The sequence below is a fragment of the Balaenoptera ricei genome, chromosome 5 (genome assembly GCF_028023285.1).
Source record: "Balaenoptera ricei isolate mBalRic1 chromosome 5, mBalRic1.hap2, whole genome shotgun sequence".
Taxonomy (NCBI): domain Eukaryota; kingdom Metazoa; phylum Chordata; class Mammalia; order Artiodactyla; family Balaenopteridae; genus Balaenoptera; species Balaenoptera ricei.
Genome location: NC_082643.1, coordinates 112665001 through 112691955, shown reverse-complemented (window position 1 = coordinate 112691955; position 26955 = coordinate 112665001). Strand labels below are relative to the sequence as shown.

At 38.3% G+C, this 26955-nt stretch overlaps 1 protein-coding gene across 6 annotated transcripts in view; it reads left to right on the top strand.

Annotated features, from left to right (window-relative positions):
* Nucleotides 1-26955, top strand: part of LOC132366073 (uncharacterized) — a 92919-nt gene that overhangs the window by 29119 nt on the left and 36845 nt on the right. For 3 of the 6 annotated variants that reach the window (XR_009503351.1, XR_009503352.1, XR_009503350.1), the window contains one exon: nucleotides 6496-6619. Coding sequence is in view for 3 of the 6 variants with exons in the window: in XM_059923415.1 (XP_059779398.1) it covers nucleotides 805-1171 (367 nt within the window). In the remaining 3 variants the exon portion in view is untranslated. Of the gene's footprint in view, nucleotides 1-804; nucleotides 1312-6495; nucleotides 6645-26955 lie in introns of those variants that run through there. The other 3 variants (XM_059923415.1, XM_059923414.1, XM_059923416.1) reach the window with 2 other exon arrangements.

Sequence of the window (26955 nt, the reverse complement as noted above, 5' to 3'; positions counted from 1 at the left end):
GCTATCGCGGCCCCTCCCGTTGCGGGCCACACGCTCCAGACGCGCAGACTCAGCAGTTGTGGCTCACGGGCCCAGTTGCTCCGCGGCATGTGGGATCCTCCCAGACCAGGGCTCGAACCCGTGTCCCCTGCATTAGCAGGCAGACTCCCAACCACTGCGCCACCAGGGAAGCCCTCCATTATGTTTTATCATAAGATATTGAATATAGTTCCCTGTGCTATACAGTAGGACCTTGTTGTCTATCCATCCTGTATATAATAGTTTGCATCTGCTAATCCCAAACTCCCAATCCATCCCTCTCCCACCCCCTCCTCCTTGACAACCACAAGTCTGTTCTTTATGTCTAAAACTGGGACCTTTAGTCAGCAAAACAGTCAAACTGGTGTGTGCGTGTGTGTGTTGGCACGAGGCTGGGAAAAAACTAGACTGAGGATGTCATGAAAAGGCAATATTTAGCCTGAGGGGCCTGTGGAAGCAAGAGGGGCTTGTGGTTGCCAAGCCATTTGCCTTCCCTCTTGCGTGGTTTTGTGACTTTGGAAGGAGTGTAGGTGGAGACTTAACAATACTCTGTACATCTCTCTCTACCACTCTGTTCGTCTCCCCTCTAATTTGGATCGTTATCATCTCAGATCTGGATTTTTGTTAGTAGTCTCCTAATGTATGTTTCTGCCTCTGTTCTCCTTCCACTACTCCATCCAATACATCCTTCTCAGATTAATCTCCGCGGTGCATCGGGCTGATTGTGCTAATTGTTTAGTCATAAATGTTTAGTCACATTTATTTCTATTCTGTTTTTTCCCCTAGTTCCGCATTCGACGCCGTCTGGGACCTCCCTCTGATCCAGGTTTTCCACTGGGCTCCCAGTACTCCCTTCTCGTTAAATGGGACTCCCTGTTCCCTCCACACACCAATGCCTCTAGGCTGTTCCATGGCTCCCTGTCCTTCACCACAGCGTTACAATCTTTCCCATCTTTCAGGACCTTTGAAAGATGCCTTGTCCCTGAAATCTTCCCTGAACATCCCCTCCGGAAGTGTTAGCTGCCATATCTGTTTTCCCACAGCGTGTTGTGTTTTTCTGTTTCTTGAGATACCTATCACTTTCTACCTTTTGTCATTTTGTGTACCTGAACTGAGTGGTTACGGGCTCTGGGTCAGACAACCTAGATTTTAATGCCAGGTCTGGTCATTTATGTGATCTTTGATACTAACCTTTTTAGTCTTGGGTTCTTCATTGGTAAGTTAACAATAATCATAACTATCTTATAGGTTTGTTGATGAAGATTAAATGAGATAATGACATAATACACTTAACTCGATGCTCAAAAGATAGTAAAAGATCAAAAAATCATTGTTATGTTATTGTGTTTGTTATTATTGTTGTTTTTCTTTTAATTTTTTTTATTATTGTTGTTTTAATTTCCTTTCTAGACTCTAACTTCATGAGAGTTAAATCTCTCTATATATCAGGCATTAGCAAACTTTTTCTGTAAAAGGTCAGAAAGTCAGTATTTTAGGCTTTGCAGGCAACATATATCTCTGTCACATATTGTTAAATAATAGTAAAAATATGTATATTGGTGTCTGCCCCTAGTTCCCGGCATAATGCAACTAAAACTCTTGTAGTAGTCCAAGTGATAAGAGCACTACAGACAACTTTTGTTCTAATATTTGGTCTTTGACCCCAGTTGCTGACATAGGGCTCCTGAAACCCATGTAACTTCCTGGTGATGGAAATGTCTTTTGTTCTAACGAGGTGATTCTAGGTGGGCTCCTGGATGGTTCCTGGATGGGGGCAGGTCACCAAAAGGATCAAGCCATGATAAGAAGCTTAGAATTTTCAGCCCCCCACTCACTTCTCCAGAGAGAGGAGAGGGGCTGGAAATAGAGTTAATAATTGATCATGCCTAGGTGAGGAAACCTCCATAAAATCCCAATGGTATGGGGTTAAGATTGCTTTTAGGTTGGTGAACACGTCCTGTTCACCAATGTTCACGTTGGTGAACATACTGGGAGGGTGACACACCCCAAATGCAAGGAGACAGAAGCTCCTGAGCTCGGGACCCTACCAGACCCTGCCCTGAATTCTTTATCTGGCTGTTTCTCTGTATCCTTTGACATATTCTTTAATAAACTGGTAACCTAAAGTGTTTCGCTGAGTTTTGTGATCCATTCTAGCAAAGTAGTTATACCCAAGGAAGGGGCTGTGAGAACCTCTGATTTGTAGCCAACTTGGACAGAAGTTGTGGTTAGCTTGGGGCCCTACTACTTGTGATTGGCATCTGAAGAGGGGGATGGTCTTACGGGACTGAGTGCTTAACCTGTGGGATCGGATGCTATCTTCAGGTAGGCAGTGTCAAAATTGAGTTGAATCGTAGGACACCCTGCTGGTGTCACAGGATTTCTTGATGGGGGAAACACCCTCACATCTAATGTCAGAATTGTTGTGAATGCAGGAGTAGTGTGAGAGTAAAGGAGACTCATAGGAGGAAAAACCCGGGTTTTTCCCCATACACATATTCTTTTCTTTTTTCAACAACCTTTGAAAATGCAAAATTCATCCCTAGCTCACAGGCTGTGCAAAAACGGGCCCCAGGCTGGCAGTAGCTTGCCAACCCCTGCTATACAGTCCCCAGTCCCCAGATCAGTGCTCTGCGGATATAGAAATTCACCAAGTAATGTCTGATTAATTAAATGAGTGATTACATGACCGAGCTCTCTAGGAGTGCCTCTGTCCTTTTTTACCTTTTGCAAATGACTCCATTTTGCTCCCTCCCACCCTACACCGGAATCTAAGTCCCGAATCTTTCCAGCTTGCCTGATCCTTAGAACAAGCTGGATGAACCCCCAAAACATGGAGCCAAGGATGAGTTTTTTCTTCTACACAACTAGGTCTTTCTGGGTCTCTGATCCAATCTAGCGGGGGAGCGGTGTGCAGAGTTAGTGAGGTTCAGTTATTCTGGGGAGAAAAGTGGTGAGAGTATCAGAACTATATTAAATACTGTATTATTGCATTTGGATGGCAGCTATTTATGTTTCTCCATGAATGTGTAAAATCCTCTCTCCCATGCTGATTTTAATTGAATTCTGACAAATCCAACTTTACTGTGGCAAGAGAAAATGAGAATGTTGGTATTAGCATAGCTTTTCCCCCTTGTTAACTGCATTTACATATCATCTCCTTGGATAGCGTACGTTATTTTGCTTTTGTGCATTGATTTTATCACAACGGCATCAATTAGCTCTATTAAGAATCTTTCCACAGATGTACAGGAATGTGAGGGAGAATGAGTGGCTTAACTCTGAGAATTTTTATTACCAACAGTTCAGGCATTGGCCCTGCTTCCCTTTTAAAGCAGTTTTAGAAAATAATTAATATGACATACTAAATTTGAAGCACAGACTATATGTGTTATCTTCACACATTTTTATTTTTTTATTTTTTAGCTATAATAAAAATGGAAGATATTATATTTATTGGTGTCAGATTACAATTATAAAATGATTTAATGGCTGGGACTATAACTTTCAACAAATGGCGAGGAAATGACCCAATTTTCTTTTCTTTTCTTTTTTTGCCAGTGGTAATGGATATGTAAAGATATTGACAACATTGGAATAGCAGAGGAATTGAAAATACTATACATTGATCAATGGGAAACTAGCTAAATTAATTATATTGCATATACACAATAAAATACCAAGAAGAAAGCAAACACATATATAGTCTTTGGTTGAACCATATACCATTCTAAGTGCTCTACATTACATATACTATCTCACATAATTTCCCAACAATACTACTACTATCCCATTTTACATATGAGACAAGTTAAGTAACATGCCCAAGATGACACATATATATATATATATTTTTTTCTATGTCATAACATTGACATTCAGTCCAGTAATCCTCCACTGTAATAGCTCCTTTACTTTGCAGTGAAAATTGATTTGTATATTTTTTGCCTCTGTGTCCTTGTGGGATTTTTTTTTTTTTAATTCAAACACAAAGTCACAAAAATTATAATCATCCTCATCAGTTCACTCAGTCCCATGTAATTAATTTTTTTTTCATCTTGATCTTTTGTTAGCACTTTTATGAATTCATCAGTTTTCCATTAGAGTTCTGAAAATGCTTATTCATTCAGTTCAGCAGTATAGTCAGTTACCAGAAACCTGTACTTGTCAGAGTCTTTTCCATGAATTCCTTGAAGATGAAACCCTTTTATAGGAACATTTTTGCAAAAGCATCAGAGTACACCCAGAACTGTCTGTAAATGACAAAAGACTTAAAAATGACCACGGTTAAAGATTTGATGAAAGTTCATAATAATGCAACTGACAAGGAAATTTAGTTATTTCTGAGATATACATTTTAAAGTAATAACTAGAATTATGACTTATAACATTATACCAGAACATATAAGATTTTTAAGAATTTCATGTAATGTCTGAAACATTTATATTAACATATTTCCATACAAATAACCCTAAGAAATTTTAGTATTAGTTGTTTTTTTGTTTGTTTGTGTTTTTATACTGCAGGTTCTTATTAGTCATCAATTTTGTACACATCAGTGTATACATGTCAATCCCAATCGCCCAATTCATCACACCACCATCCCCACCCCACCACGGTTTTCCCCCCTTGGTGTCCATACGTTTGTTCTCTACATCTGTGTCTCAACTTCTGCCCTGCAAACCAGTTCATCTGTACCATTTTTCTAGGTTCCACATACATGCGTTAATATATGATATTTGTTTTTCTCTTTCTGACTTACTTCACTCTGTATGACAGTCTTTAGATCCATCCACGTCTCAACAAATGACTCAATTTCGTTCCTTTTTATGGCTGAGTAATATTCCATTGTATATATGTACCACATCTTCTTTATCCATTCATCTGTCAATGGGCATTTAGGTTGCTTCCATGACCTGGCTATTGTAAATAGTGCTGCAATGAACATTGGGGTGCATATGTCTTTTTAAATTATGGTTTTCTCTGGGTATATGTCCAGTAGTGGGATTGCTGGGTCATATACTTCTCTCACCTTTAAATACTCAATAATTGTGAGGCTGATTATCATTCTTTATGTTAGGTGAACTCTGTAAATTCACACGTTTGCTGATCAGAGCAATGTTAAGAATACCCATATAAAGTGCATTCCTTAGCCAATTTCATACTTTGAAAGGTAGTGAGATGATTCTTAGCTGAGAAGTACAAAAATGTCCAGTAGATGTTGCTGTTGTACACTGAATTAGCCAGGAGAGCTTAAAGAAATACAAAGTAATACAAAGTAATAATAATTCCACCCACAAATTCGTTATCATAATTGTTTAAGCAACTATTATTGGGAAGACAAATAAGAGAATAAATGGTACATAACTTATTTCTATATAATTTTGAAGATGTTGTCATTTGCAATTTTTGTTTCATATACAGAAAGAAAAATGTCTTAGGAGAAAAGCTAAAAAGTCAATCCTAATTTTTATTTTTTAATAGAATAACCAAAAGGAATATATAAAAATAGAAATTATAGGGAATGCAAAAATATCAGAAATAAAGTGCATGCACAGACTCTAGACAATGCTCTACTTTTTTTTTTTTTAATTTTTATTTATTTATTTATTTATATTTTTGGCTGTGTTGGGTCTTCGTTTCTGTGCGAGGGCTTTCTCTAGTTGCGGCAAGAGGGGGCCACTCTTCATCGCGGTGCACGGGCCTTTCACTGTCGCGGCCTCTCTTGTTGCGGAGCACAGGCTCCAGACGCGCAGGCTCAGTAGTTGTGGCTCACGGGCCTAATTGCTCCGTGGCATGTGGGATCTTCCCAGACCAGGGCTCGAACCCGTGTCCCCTGCATTGGCAGGCAGATACTCAACCACTGCGCCACCAGGGAAGCCCAACAATGCTATACTTTTTTTTTTTTTTTTTTGAATTTTAATTTTTATTTATTTATTTATTTATTTATTTATTTATTTATTTATTTATGGCTGTGTTGGGTCTTCGTTTCTGTGCGAGGGCTTTCTCTAGTTGCGGCAAGCGGGGGCCACTCTTCATCGCAGTGCGCGGGCCTCTCACTATCGCGGCCTCTTTTGTTGCGGAGCACAGGCTCCAGACGCGCAGGCTCAGTAGTTGTGGCTCACGGGCCTAGCTGCTCCGCGGCATGTGGGATCTTCCCAGACCAGGGCTCGAACCCGTGTCCCCTGCATTGGCAGGCAGACTCCCAACCACTGCGCCACCAGGGAAGCCCAATGCTATACTTTTAACAATATTGAAATTGTTTTTTGTTAATATAACGATTATTAATCTGGAAATTTGGTAAAATTCTGTAACAAGCAAGCTAAGTCTTGAAAGAAAGAAAACCTCAATTTTGATTCTGGTTCAAAATTCCAGCCCTATTCATTTTATTTCTAGGCTTATAGAGTAGCAACAGTTGCCAAAATATCAAGCGTAAACTGTACATTTAATGAACCACACTTTCATTTACCTTTTAGGATTGAGCTGTTGGAAGTTCTGTGATCTGGCTGCTTATGACAATAACCCAGGCTAGTTGAAGAAGGCTAGGAGGCAATAAGATCTTCCTTCTGTTAGTACAGTCACGACAGTCGTTATAGAAAGGTAAGGTTGAAACTACTTGGACTATTTTTCTTTTAACATTAGTTTCCATTTTATGCAACCTATGGGGAAGGAGAGTTATCCAAACTGCACACTGTGCCCCTTTTCGCTCCTGAGCAGGGACACCCACAATGAGAGTATTAATGCTCTCTGGTACTTCCCTCTCATGGAACAAATTTGCAAGGTCTGGGGCAATGATTCATAGTTCAGGAAAGACACACCTTCCAGAAGCAAAGATGAAGAAAGAAGGATATTATATGTTTAGTCTTTGCTATTTTTATCCTTCTGGTTTTCAGTTAAATTGTGACTTACAATCATTTGGTTATGATGACCCATTAATTCACCACACAGAAGCTCCATTTGAGTCAAAGACTCCTTTTTTCAAACGTAAAAGAACATGAGTCTATATGTTCTTACTCTTTCCCTGCAGTATGTTCTGTCATTTTACTAGTATTCAAAGTCTATCCAATAGGCTTGGACTCATCTTGAATAAAAATTTATAATTTCACATGAATAGGTAAGTAGTGGTTAATATTTTCATTATAATGAACACATATAAAGACCAAATTTGTTTTGTTTTTTTCCTGGCCCTTGTTTATAATATACACTAAAAATTACCATTGTCCTTAGGCAGTAATTTTTTTTTTAACATCTTTATTGGAGTATAATTCCTTTACAATAGTGTGTTAGTTTCTCCTTCATAACAAAGTGAATCAGTTATACATATACATATATCCCCATATCTCTTCCCTCTTGCATCTCCCTCCCTCCCACCCTCCCTATCCCACCCCTCTAGGTGGTCACAAAGCACCAAGCTGATCTCCCTGTGCTATGCGGCTGCTTCCCACTAGCTATCTATTTTACATTTGGTAGTATATATAAGTCCATGCCACTCTCTCACTTCGTCCAGCTTACCCTTCCCCCTCCCCGTGACCTCAAGTCCATTCTCTAGTAGGTCTGCGTCTTTATTCCCATCCTCCCCCTAGGTTCTTCATAAACATTTTTTTTTTAAGATTCCATATATATGTGTTAGCATACGGTATGTGTTTTTCTCTTTCTGACTTACTTCATGCTGTATGACAGACTCTAGGTCCATCCACCTCACTACAAATAACTCAATTTTGTTTCCTTTTATGGCTGAGTAATATTCCATTGTATATATGTGCCACATCTTCTTTATCCATCCATCTGTCGATGGACACTTAGGTTGCTTCCATGTCCTGGCTATTGTAAATAGTGCTGCAATGAACATTGTGGTACATGACTCTTTTTGAATTATGGTTTTCTCAGAGTATATGCCCAGTAGTGGGATTGCTGGGTCATATGGTAGTTCTATTTTTAGTTTTTTAAGGAACCTTCATAAAGTTCTCCATAGTGGCTGTATCAATTTACATTCCCACCAACACTGCAGTAGTATTTTTAAGATTGAGGCTGACCTTATTGGTAGTGAAATATTTGAACATTATTCTTGTGTCATATGGCAGGAACCTTGTGCCATATAAAAATACCATCTGTATATTTAATCATGCATAATTTCTCTAGCATCTGCCTTTCCCTTCAGACTACAAAAGCCCCAAGAACTGTTTTATATAAAGTGTCTATACAAGTGGGTACTTAAAAATTTTTGTAGAATGAACTAGCAAAAGAATAGGTAAAGATAAAGATTGCTGAATTAAACAAATGCAATATCAGCCAAGGCTAAATTCAATCAGTTCAAAAATAATTTTTGAACTATGAATCAACCAGAAAACTCTTAAAAATGAGTGCTGCAGTCCATCAGTAGATGAAGCCTTAGCATCTTGGTTGTTTCCTATTTTCCAGCTCCTTAATACCTCTTCCAGAATACAGTTTTCAGCACCGTTTCTTGATTCTGCTGTTTCAAAATGGTTAACTTAACACTTGAATAACAGACAGTTGCAGTATACTTTCTGGTTTCATTTCTAGCCTCTAGTAACCCTAGATATGCCAAGTCCATGAAAATACCAAGTGATTTAATTGATGCCAGTAAGTATTTACTGCACACTCTCTGTGCTTGGTTCTGTGCTATATTCTATACACACCAAGATATTTTATTCCTTTGTCCCTTTGTTAATGGCAGTCTTTCTGCTTTGAATGCTTTTCCCTTCCTTCTTCTCTGGGTAACCACTATTCATTCCTTAAGACTCATCTCAGGCATTACCTACCCCTTAAAGCCTTTCCTGAGCCAAAAGGCTGGGGTCCCATAAGACTATGCATAGCTCTATAACAGAACTCAGCCATTTTATTTTAGTACATATAAACACTATCTCTTTATGTATCCATATGTCCCACTAGACTATGTGCTCCTCAAAGTAAAGCAATCAGAAGAGAACTGGGTCTTATTTCCATCACCAAATATACCAACCAACCTGTATGTGCACCCAAATACTCTGTCTTACTTCCTAGTAGAATGAGTGGACCGCCATTGATTCATTAGGGCCAGTCCATCTACTCGGGTGCTTCCTTTGCACTTGATTTATAGCTTGTCTAGTTATAGAATTTGTTTGGAAATTTTTTCAATTATTAGAAATTTTGAAGGCATTGCTCCATTGTCTTTTTGTTTCCAGTATTGCTGAGAAATCCAAACCTTTCCTACCATCCCTTTTAAAACTCCATATTACATAAAATTTTAATATCTACAGTGATACAATGATATAGTGAATCCCTACCTACTATTATTCCGTTTCCACAATTATCCATTCATAGCCAATCATGTTGGATCTAGTTTTTCCCTCCTCCACAGTTGCCTTTTTTTCTCTTTACTTATTTTGGTTTCCAGTTTCTGCGGCAGAGCCTTTCTTCTTTGGGCTTGTAATCCCTTGGCTCTCTGCTCAAGAAAGCGTGAGACTAAAAAACTGATTCACACCCTGAGCCTGTGGGAAGGACTTTTCAACTCTGAGCTTCACTGAATCGTAATCTGGGTGGGCCATTTATGTAGGGGAAACTCTGAGGTCAGTGCCTTTAAGTCTTGCTTTTAGGTGGATCAGCGTCTGTGGAAAGGAGCCTCAGTTTCTTTTCTGGAAGGTAAATGTCTGGCTGCCAGCATGTTGGGAGTTGTACTGGGGAAGAAGGCTAGAGGTGTCTGCATTCAGCAATTCACTGGCCATATGGTCTCCTGGCATTCCTCCTCTGTTTTTCCTAGGTTGGAGTAAAGGGACCTGGGATTTTTACTGTTTCTCAAACGGCTTTTGCCTACACCCCCTTATTTAGGAACTCTTCTTCACACTGTGCTTCAGATTTTTCTAGCATTGCCAATTTCTGATCCTTTTGAGGCTGTGGTGCAAATTTTGTTGATTTTGAACTTTCCTTGCTGCCAGCTTGGGATTTGAGTTTCTTGGGGGTGCTAAATCAGTCATCACACATCCATCCGCTTTCCACCTTTCAAAATTTTGTTGCTGTTGTTTCCTCTACTGCTTTCGCCACACTTGTAGGTTTAGAACAAAACTCATTGATTATACTTTCACACGGGGTTTGGGGAGGGAAAAAAATAGATAACTGTGTTCACATCATCTTAACCTGGAAGGGGCCCCCACCCCTTTCTTTTAAAACTTAAAATCCCACAACCATTGTTTAATATAAAGGTGAACCCTGTTCCTTGTGGCTGGCTTCTCTGTAAGACTTCTGGTGACTGCTGCATGCACCAGGGCCTCTGAGCTTTTTGGCTTTTCAATGATGGGGTCAGCTGCTAGCAGGGAGGGTCTGGCCCTGCTAGATGAGGGTGTCTTTGATTTCCTTCCCGAAGCCCCATCCATGTATTTCTGGTAACTGGCCACCAGGGCTTTGGAGACGGGCTAGCAGGTTGCAGAAATGTGGGCCACCCTTCACACGGGCACGGATGTCCACACAGTGGAGCGCGCTCTGCACAGGAACAGAACGGGTTCCAGGAGCATGCATTGCGGAGCAAGCGGCTCAGTCATCTCCAGGGGCCACTGTTCACCTTGTTGAAACAGTCAGCCCTTTGCGCTGCGCCAGGGCTGTGGTCACCTGCCTGCTTCCCGAGACCTGCACAGACTGCAGCGGAGCCTTGGGCAGCATGGCTGCTGGCACAGACAAGAGCTCCTCCACATGCGGCTCCACAGCTGGAAGAGGAAGCATCTCTTCTTGAAAATACCTGTTTCGCTGGAATTGTGCAATACCAACACTGGCATGTTTTTGTTTTTTCCTTACTTCACTGGCCACCCAATCAAAAGCAATCATATGGAATGTTTGGAGTTTTGTTTTTGTTCTTTTCTTTTGGGGTGTTTTCTAAACACCAGGACCTAAGATAATGGCAAACAATTAAGGAACAAAACAGACAACTTTCTGTCCTCACAGAGCATGTGTTTCCCTTTTTCTTTGCTGGGCTCTTATCCTTTTTCTGTCTGCTAAGTTATGTAGGGCCCCAAGGTTTGGTCCTTAGATTTTTTTTCTGTACTTTCTAAGTTACACCGTTCAGTTCCACTGCTTTAAAAACATCTATAAAATGAGAAGTCCAAATCTCATATAACACTGCCTACTCTACATTCTCAGTTGATATCTGTAGTGGGCTAAATGGTGGCCCTAAAAAAGATATGTTTATTTTTAATCCTCAAAATCTGTGACTGCTATTTTATTTGGAAAAAGTGTCTTTGTAGGTTTAATTAAAGATGTTGCAATGAGGAGATCATCCTGGATTAGCCATATAGAACCTAAATCCAATGACAAGTATCCTTATAAGAGACACACAGAGGAGATGATAGACACAGAAGAAAAAGCAACGTGAAGATGGAGGCAGAGACTAGCGTGATGTGACTACCGGTCAAGGAATGCCAAGGAATGCTGGCCATCACCAGAAGTTGGAAGAGACAAGGAACATCTTTAATTAAATCTAAGTGTATAAATATATAAGTATATAAATATGTGTTTAATTATAACTAAACTACTAAATAATTAATTTCAGGAAGTTTTCAGGATATAAGATCAATATACAAAAATCAATTATATTTCTATATCCTAGAAATAAATATTCTGAAAATGATACTAAGGAAACAATTCCATTTATGATAGCATGAAAAAGAATAAAATACTTGGGTATACTTTTTTTTTTTAAGGAGTTGATTTCTTTTTTTTTTTTTAATTTATTTATTTGTTTTTGGCTGCCTTGGGTCTTTGTTGCTGTGCACGGGCTTTCTCTAGTTGCGGTGGGCAGGGGCTGCTCTTCGTTGCAGTGTGCAGGCTCCAGTAGTTGTGGCTTAGCAGGCTCTAGAGCGCAGGCTCAGTAGTTGTGGCGCACAGGCTTAGCTGCTCCACGGCATGTGGGATCTGCCTGGACCAGGACTCGAACCCATGTCCCCTGCATTGGCAGGTGGATTCTTAACGACTGCACCACCACGGAAACCTTGGGTATACTTTTAACAAAAGAAGTGCAAGTCATGTACACTGAAAACTACTAAACATTATTGAAAGACAGAAGATTTAAAATAAATAGAAACACATCCCATGTTCATGGGTTGGAAGACTTAATATTTTTAAGATGGCATTATTCCCCAAATTGTTCTTAAATTCATACAGAGTTAAGAGAATCCTAAATCAAATGAGAATCCTAGCTGTTTTTTGGCAAAAATTGACAGGCTGATCTTAAAATTCATATGGAAATGCAAGGGAGCCTGAATAGCCAAAACAAACTTTAAAAGAAGAATGATGCTGGAGGACTCACGTTTCTTGATTTCAAAACTTACTGTGAAGCTACAATAATCTAGATGGTATGGCACTGGCATAAGGGTAGACATACACATCAGTGGAATAGAATTGAGGGTCTGGAAATAAACCCTTACATTTATGGTCATTTGATTTTTGCCAAGGTTACCAAGACCATTCAATGGGAAAAGAATAGTATTTCCAACAAATGCTGTTAAGGCAACTAGATATCCACATGGAAAAGAATAGAATTGGACCTCTGTCTCTCACCGTAAATAAATGGTAACTAAGAATGGAATACTGAGATGTAAGAGCTTAAATGATAAAACTCGTAGAAGAAAACATAGGAATAAATTTTCATGGCCTTGGGTTAAACAGCACACAAACGACAAAAAAAAAAGTAGATAAATTGTACTTCATTAAAATTTAAAACTTTTGTGCTTCAAAGGACACCATCAAGAAAGTGAAAAGACAACCCATGGAATGGTAGAAAATATGTGCAAAACATATATCTGATAAGAGATTTGTATTCAGAATATATAAAGAACAACTCAGTAATAAAAAGACAAATAACAATTTTAAAATGGGCAATGAATAGACATTGTGCTATGTAAAACGATGGCCCTCCCAAATCTGCCCATATCCTAATCCCCAGAACCTGTGAATACACTAAAAAATGTTGAATTGTACACTTTAAAAGGGTAAATTATACAGTACGTGAATTTGATCTCAGTAAAGCCTTTTTCTTTTTAAAGAAATAGTTCGGTGAGTTCCCATGTATTCTTTACCCAATTTCATCAATTGTTTACATTTTTCTTCATTTACTTTTTCATATTCTTTCTCTCTATATATATATCTTTTCTGAAACCATTTGGAAATCATTTGGGATGACTGTGGAATACTACTCAGCAATAAAAAATTAACATGCATGAATCTCATAATAATTATGCAGAGTGAAAGAAGCCAGAAAAAGAAGAGTATGTACTGGATGTTTCCATTTACATAAAACTATGGAAAATGCAAATCAACAGGGGCAGAGAGCAGATCTGTTGTTGTCTGAGGGATAGAGTGGGAGGCTGAGAGGAACAAGAGAGAGGGATTACAAATAATTATCTTGATTGTGGTGATAATTTCAAGAATGTATAAATAAATAAAAATTTATCAAACTGTATACTTTAAATATGTACAGTTTATTGCATGTCAACTGTACCTTAATAAAGCTGTTTGAAACTTTTCAAGTTGTACACTTTATAAATATAAGCAGTTTATTGTAAGTCAATCATATCTCAAGAAAGTTGTTAAAAGTGTCAGAAAACAAACGAAAATTGAAACAATACTTTAAAATCATAAGCAAAGGGCTAATTTCCTTAATATAAAATCTCCACCAAATCAATAAAAAAATAACAAAAAACACAATTGAAAAGTGAGTAAATGATATGATCAGATCATGAAAAACAAAATATAATTGGCTCTTAAACCTAGACGGTAGTCAACCTCACTCATAAAAAGAAAAATTCAAATTAAAGCATCACTGACACTGCTTTTCCATTCTTAATGGGGCAGATAGCAACAAATTTCATAAAACACTATGTTGACATGAGTTTGGGGAAACAGGTAGTCTCCCACATAGATGGTAAGTGTATGGACTGCTGCAACATCAAAGAAGGATACTTTGATAATATGTATTTAACTGCTGTATCCTTCCAGGTGGTAATTCCACTTCTCGGAATTTTTCCTACAGATATACTTGTGTAAGTGCAAAATGACCTATGTTCAATGTTATTCATTAAAGCCTTATTTGTTGTCAGGAATGTCCTGGCGGTCCAGTGGTTAGGACTCTGTGCTTTCACTGCAGAAGGCCTGGGTTTATCCCTGGTCAGGGAACTAAGATCCCACAAGCTGCGTGGCCCGTCCAAAAAAAAAAGAAAAGCTTTATTTGTTGCTGTTAAAGACTGGCAATAATGTAAATGCCTGTGCATAGGAGATTGGTGAAATTATTATAGTTTAACTGTTGAATGTAGTGCTGTGTATTGGTAAAAAAAAGAATGAGAAAGCTCTTTATATGTTGGAATGAGAAAATCTTATCTGAAGTGAAAAGAACAAGGTGCAGAACAGTGTATATGGTGTGCTGCCATATGGATTTAAAATAAGTCTACAAATGCATATTTGCACAATACACATAAAACTGTACAAGTACATATTTGCCTCTGGGGAGTGGTTTAAAGAAAGGTTTGGGAATAAGACTTTTCCCTACCTCTCTTTTATAAGGTTTGAATTTTAGATTATTTTAATATATTTCCTACATTTGAAAAAAAATCTCTCGATTGTTGATACTAATAAGCCCCTCTGGGGCTGCCAAGGTTTTCACTCATAAACAAATTCATTTTGTTTTCCCCCCAGTATTTAAAAAATAAGTTTATTTTTAATCCAACATTTCTGGGTGCTTTGTAGGAGAAACTTATTTCATATTTTCAGGTTACATAGTTCATGATATTTCTAGATATTGAAGTCCTCATTATTTCTTACCGTATTTCTGGAGGTGGAACCTGGGTGAAAAAGGTCTGAACATTTTTTTTTTTTTTTAACCCTTTGGAAGAATATTGCCAAATTGCTCCTTGAAAGAGTATACCAATTTACATTCTCACCTGTAGTTAATGGATGTGCCCCTTTTCTTGAACTCTCATTGGCACTTGTGCAATCATTTTCTAAATTCCAGTTTTATGGGCTACACTCATATCTCATTATTTTAATTTTCATGTTCTAAATTGTGATGAGTTTGAACACTTTTTCAAAGTTATATTGGTCACTTGAATTCTTTTTTTTTAAACCTTTTTTGCTTTTTTAATTAAATAAGTAATACATTGATTTCATTTTCACAGTATATGATTCAAACTATATGGAAATATACAAATATATGTTAGTATATGGTGTTAGGTAAAGAATCTAACTGTATTTTTCCACAGTTAACAAACTTTTTAAGCTGCCATTCATTAAAAATCTACTCTTTCTGTATTGATTACAAAAGTGCTTCACTAATTCTAAATTCTCAGATGTATCACAGAATTTAGAATCTGTTTCATTAACCTGTCTGTCTAGTATCAGGCCAGAAATACATTGTCTAGTTATTTTTGCCTAAGAGTTGTAAATCCATTCTTTACTCTTTTGCTGCCTAATTCTGGAACTGGAAATTTAAATCTAATTACATTAAATTTATAAATGAAATTTAGGAGATTTGAAATTTAACAACATTCATTCATCTTGTCTGAGAACAAGTTATTTTACTCCATTCACTTACCACTACTTTTATATTCCCCAGTAAAATTTTGTATTTTTCTTTATGTCAGCACTGCATATTTCTTGTTAAGCTTACTCCAAGGTATTTGGAATTTATAGCCGCTTACTCAGTGATTAGATTACTTTATGGTGCTCTTTCGACTTTGTGTCATATTATATCAGCATCCCTCAGTTCCCCTGCCGTCAGAGTAGTTGATGGGAGGTTCGAATGCCATAGGTCTGATGGATAATATTTATTCTCCTTGGGCTTGAATTGACCACCTCTTAGTCTCCATTTATGGCCTGTAGAGAGTTTACAGTGACCCTCTGCTGGAGAAGGACCAGCATCTGTAGTAGCTCTCCTTCATTTACATAAACAGCTAACTGGTTGGCTGCCAGCTTTTTAGTGCCACCCCACAGAGAGCTCACCACTTGTGCTCCTGATCCTTGCTTGGATATCTGATTCCAGGCACTTCCTTCCTCACAGGGCTTATCCCCACCCAGGGCCCCCTGAACAGCCCTAGAAGAAAGTCAATTGCTTGTTTCCATTTGACCCCAGAGAATCGTTCCTATATTGATTAAATAACTATTTGGGATCACAGAACATACAAATGAGCCTGGCTCTCAATCAGAAAATTTAAAAAAGAAAGAGAAAAACAAAGATAATAGCCCTTTTCTATTGAAACTCTCTATATCATCCACTTTCCAAGTGTTTTTTTAAAAAGTAAAATAAAATCTTTTATTTAAAAAATTTTCTTTTCCATTTCTTTCCATTAAAGAATTGTGGTAAAATACACATAACAAAACTTACCATCTTAAACATTTTAAAGTGTACAGTTCAAGAGTGCTAAGTACATGTACATTGTTGTGCAGCAAATCCCCAGAACTTTTTCATCTTGCAAAACTGAAACTCTATACTCATTAAAAAACAGCTACCCACTTCCCCCTCCCTCCAGGCCCTGGCAACCACCATTCTGCTTTGTTTCTCTGAGTGTGACTACTCTTGACACCTCATGTAAGTGAAATCAGACAGTATTTGTTTTTTTGGAACTGAGTTATTTCATTTAGCAGAACGTCCTCAAGGTTCATCTGTGTTGTAGCATGTATCAGAATCTCCTTCCTTTTTTTTTTGCCACGCCGCGGGCATACATGATCTTAGTTCTCTGACCAGGGATCGAACCTGTGCTCCCTGCAGTGGAGGAAGCTTCAAGTCTTAACCACTGGACAGCCAGGGAAGTCCCTCTCCTTCCTTTTTAAGACTGAATAATATACCACTGCATGTATATATCATATTTTGTTTATCCATTCCACCGTTGATGGACATTTGGATTGCTTCTACTTTTTGGCTATTGCTATGAACATGGGTGTATATACCAATTTCTCTGTGAGACACGTGCTTTCAATTACTTTCTTTTTTTAAAAAATTATATTGAAGCATAGTTGATTTATAATATTGTGTTAATTTCTGCTGTATAGCAAAGTGACTCAGTTATATGTATATATATATTTTTCCATATTCTTTTCCATTAAGGTTTATGACAGGATATTGAATATAGTTCCCTGTGCTATACAGTAGGACCTTGTTGTTTATCCAACCTATATTCAGTTACTTTCTAAGTGTTTTACTAGATTTATGTCATTTAATCCTTACTACAACTTTATCAATCAGGTATTACTAATATCCCAGTTTTACTGATGTGAATACTGAGGCACATAGAGGCTAAGTAGATAGCTAAGTAGTGGTAATTCTAGAACTCCCATGTTTAATACCCCACTATACTGTTTTGCAAAAGAGACATCTAGGTATCTTGCACCAAGAAATGGAAAATAGAAATAAATACTATGTTTGCACTGGCTATTTATAAAGTAAGAAGTGGATGTTAATTTTTATTTTTCATCATATTCCAAGAACAATACAGTACAAATAATATTCAGGTTATTTCTATTCCAACTGAATAACTTAGAAAGTTGAGAGCTATCCAGATAATTCAGGAAAACATCCTGATTTTGAGTCATCCATCCAATTACTCAGATAATTGCTTTGATATGAATAACCTAATAAGGTTATTTCTTTTTTAAAAAATTTATTTATTTTATTTATTTACCTTTGGCTGCTTTGGGTCTTCATTGCTGTGCGCAGGCTTTCTCTGGTTGTGGTGAACGGGGGCTACTCTTCGTTGCGGTGCGCAGGCTTCTCACTGCGGTGGCCTCTCCTGCTGCAGAGCATGGGCTCCAGGAGCATGGGCCTCAGCAGTCGTGGCTTGTGAGCTCTGGAGCACAGGCTCAGCAGTTGTGGCGCGTGGGCTCAGCCGCTCCGCGGCACGTGGGATCCTCCCGGACCAGGGCTCGAACCTGTGCCCCCTGCATTGGCAGGCGGATTCCCAACCACTCGCCACCAGGGAAGCCCAAGATTATTTCTTATTTTCAAAATTAAACAAGCTCTCAACTTCCTGTCTGTGTAAACACAGCCATAATGAGATAGATATGATGAAAATTAAAGAAGGAAAAGGGATGAGTGGTCTGTGAAAATCTCATGAACTGGCTCCTTGTTTAAACTGTTAGGATCGATAAGCATTACTTTGAAGGTATATCTTATACTAAAATATCCTATATAATGATTTGAAATATTACTCTAGAAAGCAAAAATGAGCCTGAACACCAGATTTTTCATAGTTAAACAGGCAGTGTGGAGTAGGGAAAAACTGGTGATGGAGTCATCCCATGATCTGCATTCCTGTATCATTGGTTTGATGACGTCTTAACTTACTTACATATATTCCCTATATACTTTTGCAGTATAAATTCCAAAATCTCATGAGAAATGTAAAAATACGTTCTGGGGAATTTTTTTTTGAATGAGTTGTCTATAAAGTGTATGCAGAGGTGTATTGCATATATATTAATATTTTTTCTTTTTCATTTTTTTCAACTTAGCTGCACATTAAAATTATCCACCTTGTTTCGTGATCCAAACACTGCTATATTCTCAGGATCAAGAATAAATATGTTTTATTTCCTGCCCTCCAAATTAAATTATTTGAGTTGTTTTTCTAAGCTATACTGTATTTCACTTCCTTTTAGTTTTTTTTTTTTTTACCACCAGACATTTTTTCAATTGCTGTAAAATTTATACCTAGCAAATACATTTCTTTAAAAAAATGTAAAGTCCTTTCTAGAAATATAAATCACTGAATACTTTTTTCACAAAATCATCCTCAAGATAGATGGAAAATGTCTCGCTAAGTCCGATGAGTTTTGGTTGTACAGTGATATATGCCACAGTGGAGAAAGAAAATATTGGAGGAAATTTAAAAATTGGCCTCAATTTAAAAATAAGAAAAGCGATATCATACTGTGGAGGGAAATACAGAGATTAGAGCTGAAGTTTTCATGATTATTACTCTACTTTGGTCATATTTATATGATGGGATTTTAGGGTGAAAGTATTTGTATCTCATCATAGGGATGTAGGTGATAATATTGTAATAAGGTTAATAGTCAGGCTTCTTCTGGCTACGTGACAGAAACCCAACTCAAATTTGTTGAGATATAAACGTGATTTTAATTGCTCACTGAATCCTAGACAGGGCTGAGCAGACAAAACTGGGGCCTGGGCCTTAAAACCAGCTGGAATCAGGGCTTCCACGGCTGCCACTAACTCCGTCTCTTTCTCTGAAAGTCTGCTTCTCTCTCTTTCCCTGTAGACCAGATTCCTCCACATGGCAGGAAGCACAACCCACTGAAAACTTCCTAAACTTTCCACCATTAACCACTGTAGCAGACGCTGTTGCTGTCTTGGCCGTGTCTCCTTGGCCCATCTATGAGGTCATCTACAGTTGGGGAATTGCTCCCCTACCTGTCGCAGGCTTCCTACCTCTAGCATCTGCATCATTCTGCCTGAGGACAGCGGCTGGGGGAGCGGGTTGGGACAGCAGGTAGGGCAGGCCAGAAGTGCCAGTTGGTTAATATGCCCAGGAGTAATCTTCAGCCAAAGAGGGGTGGGAATTGGTGCATAAATACCTTACTTTCCTCATTCTTTGGGAGGACAATTCTAAGTTTTGTTTTATAGGCCTCTCAGAGGGTTCCCAGCAGGACTCAACACCTTTTATTATTGCTTTCTTCCTTTCCCTGTCTCACTTCACACTCTCTTACCATGCTTCCTGGGATCTCTCCCAGATAGACTACTTGTACCCAAATCCTTGATTCAGAATCTTTTTTAGGGGGATTCAGACTGAGACAACTACCAGAGAGTAACTGATTTAGGTTTCCTTTGCGACCCAGTGCAAAAATCATAGATTTAATTCTTAGTTTGGCCCATTCTGGGTCAAGTGCTTACCCATGGGCCAGTCAGTAGTAGCCATGGGGACAGGGACATGGTAGCTGTCACATGGGTAGACTAGGAGATAAAGTGCTCAGAGTCAAGGCTAAAGTGAGTGGAGAGAAAGAGCAGATCTAAGATACAGGAGAATATTATTTATACAAGATAGGATATATGTTGGGATGATGCCTTGGTTGGGTATATAAAACAATAGATCTTTACCCATGATGTAGTTAATAGCATGTTTTATAAAATGTTTGTTCTGAACCAATTTTGGCAGGGGGTAGCTTTGTTTTAAAATAATTTCAGACTTACAAAAAAATTATAAGAATAGTATGAGGAACTGTCAAATACCTATTGCCCAGATTTACCGATAGTTTATATTTTGTCCTATTTCTTTCAAATTTTTTCTTTTCTTTTTTAAATTGAGGTATAATTGACATACAACATTATATTAGTTTTCATAATGATTTTATATTTGTATATGTCCCATTTGTTTTTATAATATTCTCTACTTATGTATACATACATACATATATATAACCACATATATGTTTTTATATGTATAGATATATACACTCTATATATGTATGTATGTGTAAAAATATATATTTATATATTTTTTCTCTGAACCATTTGAGAGTGTGTTAGAGATATCATGCCTCTCTGCCCTTAAATACTTCAGTGTGTTTTGTTAAGCACAAAGAATTCTCTTACATAATTTAAGTGCAGTCATAAACTCAGGAAATTTATTATCGATTTTATACTATTATCTAATCTATAGTCCATATTCGAATTTTAGCAGTTAATTCAATAGTATCCTTTATAGCTATTTTCCCCCTAGTGTAAGATCCAATCAGGGAGCATACACTGCGTTTAATTGTCAAGTCTCTTTACTCTCCTTTAATCTGCAACAGTTTCATCAACATTTCATTTTCATCGACCTTGTTATTTTTGAAGAGTACAATCCAGGTGTTTTAAAGAATGTCCTTCACTTATAAAACCAATATATTTTGTTTTATTTATTTTTTAAATTAATTAATTTATTTTTGGCTGCGTTGGGTCTTCATTGTTGCGCGGGCTTTCTCTAGTTGCGGTGAGCAGGGGCTGCTCTTCGTTGCAGTGCGTGGGCTTCTCATTGTGGTGGCTTCTCTTTGTTTTGGAGCACTGGCTCTAGGTGCGTGGGCTTCAGTAGTTGTGGCACATGGGCTCAGTTGCTCTGCAGCGTGTGGGATCTTCCCAGATCAGGGCTCCAACCCGTGTCCCCTGCATTGGGAGGTGGATTCTTAGCCACTGCGCCACCAGGGAAGTCCAAAACCAATATATTTTAAACTAGTGGGTATGTGGGAAATGGAGAGAGAGATAGCAGCGAGCCAGGGCTCCTCAGATAGACCTGACAGTCTTCTCATTATCTCTGAAGTGGTTTCCATTCTACCTTATATATAGCTCTGGATAGATTAAACATGAGAGAGAATATTCATTGATTTAAGCTAGACAATGAAGTATTATTGGAACATGTGGATGTAATCAAAGTGTCAGTGATGAATTCTTTAAATCATTCTTTTTTTCTTTTTTTAAAATAATACTGTTCAAAGGTGGTCTCTAACCAAAACTTCTACACGGAGAGTGGATATGTGGAATATATCATAGAAATTTATAGCTGAGTGGAGCTAGATATATTACTTAGTGCATTTTACAGAATAAGAACTTCAGGTTTACTGAGCTTAAGAAATTTGACTATGTTGGTCAGTGGAAAGCCAAGATCAGATCCCACATCATCCTGATTCCTTGCCCAGTGCTCTTTTTCACTCTGTCCCAAGTGATAAAAACTATGGTACTCACTGCAGTTGTCATCTTGAATCCCATTTGTGATTTGCTGGTAATCCAATTTTCAGTGTATTCAATTCATCTTTTTATTAAAAAAAAACAGATGAAGCTTTACCAGGAAAGTTCTCACTTTAAGGGCTACTACTTAAAAAGCATTTCTAAAATAAGCAGCTATTTTGTACCTCAAAACATTCATTCTGCCAATAGAAATGTTTCTATAACCAAATGAACAACTATTTTGATACATTAATTTATGATGTTTAAACTCATATATTTTGGTTTTGTTTTTAAGAAGAAAATGGAGTCTCCGTTAATTGTTCTAATTTAAGAGCAATGTACTCCAAAGGAATGCAGATCCATTCCTCTCGTTAGTGACAAAAATTGAATATAGAGCTCTCCCTTCAACAGGGAGAAATGGTTGAAAGCCAGTCTGGTGTAGTGGGAAGAGCACGAACCCTAATCAGCCAAATGGAGTTTCAAAGTCTGAGCAGTCAATACTAGCAGTGTGGCTTGGGCAAATTCAGTAATTTTTCTGAGCTTCAGATTCCTCATCTGTGTAATGGGGAAAATAATATCAATTATTTGACTCTCTGGTACTGTAAGCACATACTCTCCAGGATGACAGAAATGTATCTTAAAGTGTTTGACATGGCGGAAGTGCTCAATTGTGATTAGTTTCAACTGGGTAATTGCCCAAGTGCTGTACTATGAGTAGGTACTAAGGAGCGTCCTTATAGGGTGAGGAAGCTGGTCCTACCAGCTGGTGCTAAAAATAATTCAAGACTGTCATGAACAGTCCATAGAGTTCTCCCCTGAACTTGCTTTGCCCCAGGTTCGGGGTTAACAGCACAGTATTATCCTTTTCTGTCCCACTTTTCTGGCAGGTTAGTTGCATTAAAAAACAAAACAAAACTTCTTTCATTCTTCAAAGCTACTCCAGATTTTTATTTTCACCAGGTTTTACCAGCATAAAAATGTTTTGGGGGTCCTTATGGTAGGGCTTGTTCTGCATTCTCTTTGAGTGGCCATTGCTGTATTTATGTATTCCTTTCTCAGTTGAAAATATGACCCAGCAATCCCCTGGAGGTCCAGTGGTCTGGACTCGGTGCTTTCACTGCCGTGGCCGGGGCTCAATCCCTGGTTGGGAACTAAGATCCTGCGGGGCGGCCAAAAAAAAAAAAAAAGTATATATATATTTTAATATATATATGCATACATATAAATTTCAAGCATAGAGTTGCTTGAAATTTTAAAGAAACTCTGTGTTTTTTGTTTTTCTATTAGTTTTCTCATCTCTAAAGCAAATTGGTAAAATAAATTTCATTGTCTTTCATAGGAATATTTTAAAATATTGTTTAAAGTCAGTAATGCCAGGTTAGGCATGAATTACAAGGGTCTGAAAAAGGGACCTATAATGGAAACTGCAACTCAACCATATAATGATGGTATTGCAAATATGAGGCTGAAACAGACACAGTCACCTCTTGAATGGATTTCTCTCCTTTCAAGTCCCATGGAATTGCTCCTCTCTACTCTTCTCTTCCTGTTTGAACAGAAAAGATACCAAGAGTATTACCAATATCTGTATGAATCAGTGCTTTTGAGCTTGACAATTTTCTTGGAAAAACATTTTAAAAGCAATTTGCCTAGCACATGAAGATTATAAAATGGCTAATTTGAGAGGAACAGGGGAGGTCACAGGTCCAGCTCCCACCTGTAGCAGGCATTCCCTCTACAGTCTAACAGATGGCCAACCAGGCTCTTTATCATTCAAAATGATAAAATAAATCATTTTAAGGAAAACGGTGAATTCTTTTAAATTGGGTTCCACAATCCTTTCCACCTCATTTTTTATCATTGTCTTCCAGACACAGAAAATACAAAATGAAAGCAAACTAGAATCCTGTGTTTAAAAAATCTGTATCTATACAATAGAAAGAAGACATTCTTTTTTATTGCATTAATTTTTATTCTTTATTCTGCTGGTGCATAAACATACATAACACACGCCAATAAAGAATATATAATACACAAACACACACATGTTCATATACTTTATTTCAGACCGCCTCAAATTATTTTTGTAAACAACATTTAAAATATTACATATATAAAGATGTGGTGGTGAGAAGGCCGAGCATGATGATGGGGCCTGGACATTTTACAGACGGCAGGCACGTGCTAGACACAGCAGAGCCTCAGTCCCAGGTGTGATTTGCGTGCTTGTGCAGGCAGCTCTCAATCATGAGCTGCACTGAGCTTCCCTTTCCTGGCATCTCTATTTCAAAAAGAGCCCAGCAGGTGAAGGGAAAGCTGTAACAGCTGAAAACAGAACCAAATATGATAAAAAGTACTAGTAGATTTTTGATGGCATATTGTAAGCTTTATTTCTTGGTAGTCTTATATAGTAGGGAATTTCCTTTTCTGCCTGCTTTTTTATCTGTGTCTTGGGAGACCCTTTGATGATCAGCCCTGGTCCGACATTGCGCTTTCCTGCCAAAGACCACTGCTCATGTTGGGCGGCAGTTTCCGGAAGTGCCTCATGTCACACAGCGCTGGTGCTGGAGGTGGAGGAATGACAATGATGGCCTAGAGCCGGTAGGGCACAGCTGTCTGTCACATAGTAAACAGCAACGGCTGCCGATCAAGGCTGGGCTGGAACACATGGCAGGCTGCAGGGACAGAACAGAGCCGCTGAAAATTGAATCCTTCCTCCTAGCTCCTGACCCTATCAAATCACAGAGCAGGCGTTTTCTGATGGAATTAGAGTTCCTAATTTTTATTTTACGCCACACATTTGCTTTTGATTTTACTCAGAGGCACCAAAAGAAGGCCTGGAAAGCAAAGGGATTGGTATTTCAGGAGTTTGAGTGCAAAAGTCTCTACTGAAACCTCCCTTATGCCAGCAGAATTTAATTATATTTTCCACAGCTTAGCGTCTACCTTCAGAATGAATGCTCTTATGTCACCCATTACTAAGCATTGGGTCTACCTTATGGTTACTGTTGATTATATACCAGTGGGTCATAAAAATGAAAGATTAAGGTCATTATATGTTTAGCACTTGCTTTCAGAGATGACTTTAGAAAAAACCAAACTCAGTGGCTGCAGAAATGAAATGTTTAGTCATTCCTGAGCACTGAAGTGGCCAGAGCAGCCTATTTTCCAGGTTTTAGACACTGACTACTGTCAGGGCTCAAGAAATTCTGGCTATTAATGCTTGCTTAGGGTTGTTCCACCTACGTACAGGGCGATTCTATCCATCAGCCACGGTTTGTTGACGATTCTTCATGTGCCAGTCACTCTACCAGCTACTGTGAAGAATTACAAAAGAAGCAGAAGACACACATTAAGTCATAAACTCTTGGGGAGTTTAAGATTTAATGAGAGAACCGGAGAAAACACAAACAAATAGAGACCTGTAAACATAACAGACAAAACAAAAATCACCTCTCTTCCCTACGGTGTACTTGGTGCCTTTAGTAACAGAGGTGTTACTCTTCTACCAAGGGCACTAGTAGTGTTACTAGTGGGTGTTCAGGAAACAAAAGTCTTTTTAGTACTTTTCCTCTCCTCTAAAAGTGGTAAAGGTAGTACTATAGTTTCAAAGTTCCTAATTCATAAAGTATACAACAGAGCGTTGATGGAGGAGTAGCAATGTTCCCAAGTATCGGAAATGATGCCTGAATTTGGCAAAGAAGTCAGTTCCCATCATGTAGTGAACATGCTGATTTGGAACTAAATGGCCAGAGTCCTATGCATAGGATTCTGAGGCTAGACTTTGTGATTCCACGGATCTAAACTGAGACTGTCAGTTTAGTTAGTTCACTGAAGAAACATTTGAGTGCCAACTACCTGCCCAATACGCTTTTAGGGGATTTAAGAATGAGTAACAAAGAGGCCTTTTTCTCAATGAGCTCATAGTGTAGGTGTATGTGGATGGTGGGGTGGGGGGCTGGGAGCGAGTCTGGGTGGAGAGCAAGTCAGCAGAAAATTGCATTAGCATATGGCAATTGCTATAATGACTTTTATTTCCTATTTTTGGATTTAGTAGTGGGGTATGGATGGGTTGGTAGCTGTACTTCTACTACAATTTCTGGAGGAAGTGCATTGTGAATTATGGAACTGTTGCTGGATATAAATGTTGAGGGTCAGAGGATTAAGGAACAAAAAAGAGTTATGCCTACAAATAGAACTACCATACGATCCAGCAATCCCACTACTGGGCATATACCCTGAGAAAACCATAGTTTAAAAAGAGTCATGTACCAAAATGTTCATTGCAGCTCTATTTACAATAGCCAGGACACGGAAGCAACCTAAATGTCCATCGACAGATGAATGGATAAAGAAGATGTGGCACATATATACAATGGAATATTACTCAGCCATAAAAAGAAATGAAATGGAGGTATTTGTAATGAGGTGGATGGAGTTAGAGTCTGTCATACAGAGTGAAGTAAGTCAGAAAGAGAAAAACAAATACAGTATGCTAACACATATATACGGAATCTAAGGGAAAAAAAAGCCATGAAGAACCTAGTGGCAAGACGGGAATAAAGACACAGACCTACTAGAGAATGGAGTTGAGGATATGGGGAGGGGGTGGGGTGAGATGTGACAGGGTGAGAGAGTGTCATGGACATATATACACTACCAAATGTAAAATAGATAGCTAGTGGGAAGCAGCCGCATAGCACAGGGAGATCAGCTCGGTGCTTTGTGACCACCTAGAGGGGTGGGATGGGGAGGGTGGGAGGGAGGGAGATGCAAGAGGGAAGAGATATGGGAACATATTGTATATGTATAACTGATTAACTTTGTTATAAAGCAGAAGCTAACACACCATTGTAAGGCAATTATACTTCAATAAAGATGTTTAAAAAAAAAAAAAAAGAGACGTTAAATTAAAAAAAAAAAAAAAGAGTTATGCTTACTGATGGAATTCTAGTATTCTGAGGGCAGTGAAATTCTCAGTCATGACCGTAAGGTGGAAGAGAGTCTGTAACAACCACTGTCAGTGGCTAGCCAATTTCACCTCCGCCTTACTATTACAGTAACTACTGTGGCTAAACTCTGACTGCCTGAATGTTTTCTGTGGCAGTGTGGGCGGGCTGGATATTCCAGAGAATTAATGGCCCCTTTCCCAGCCCCCAGTCCCACCAATAACTGATGGGAGTAAGTGCATAAATACCCCAGTTCCTTTGCTCCCCCAGTGGGATAATTCTGAGACTTGACCCACAGAGTT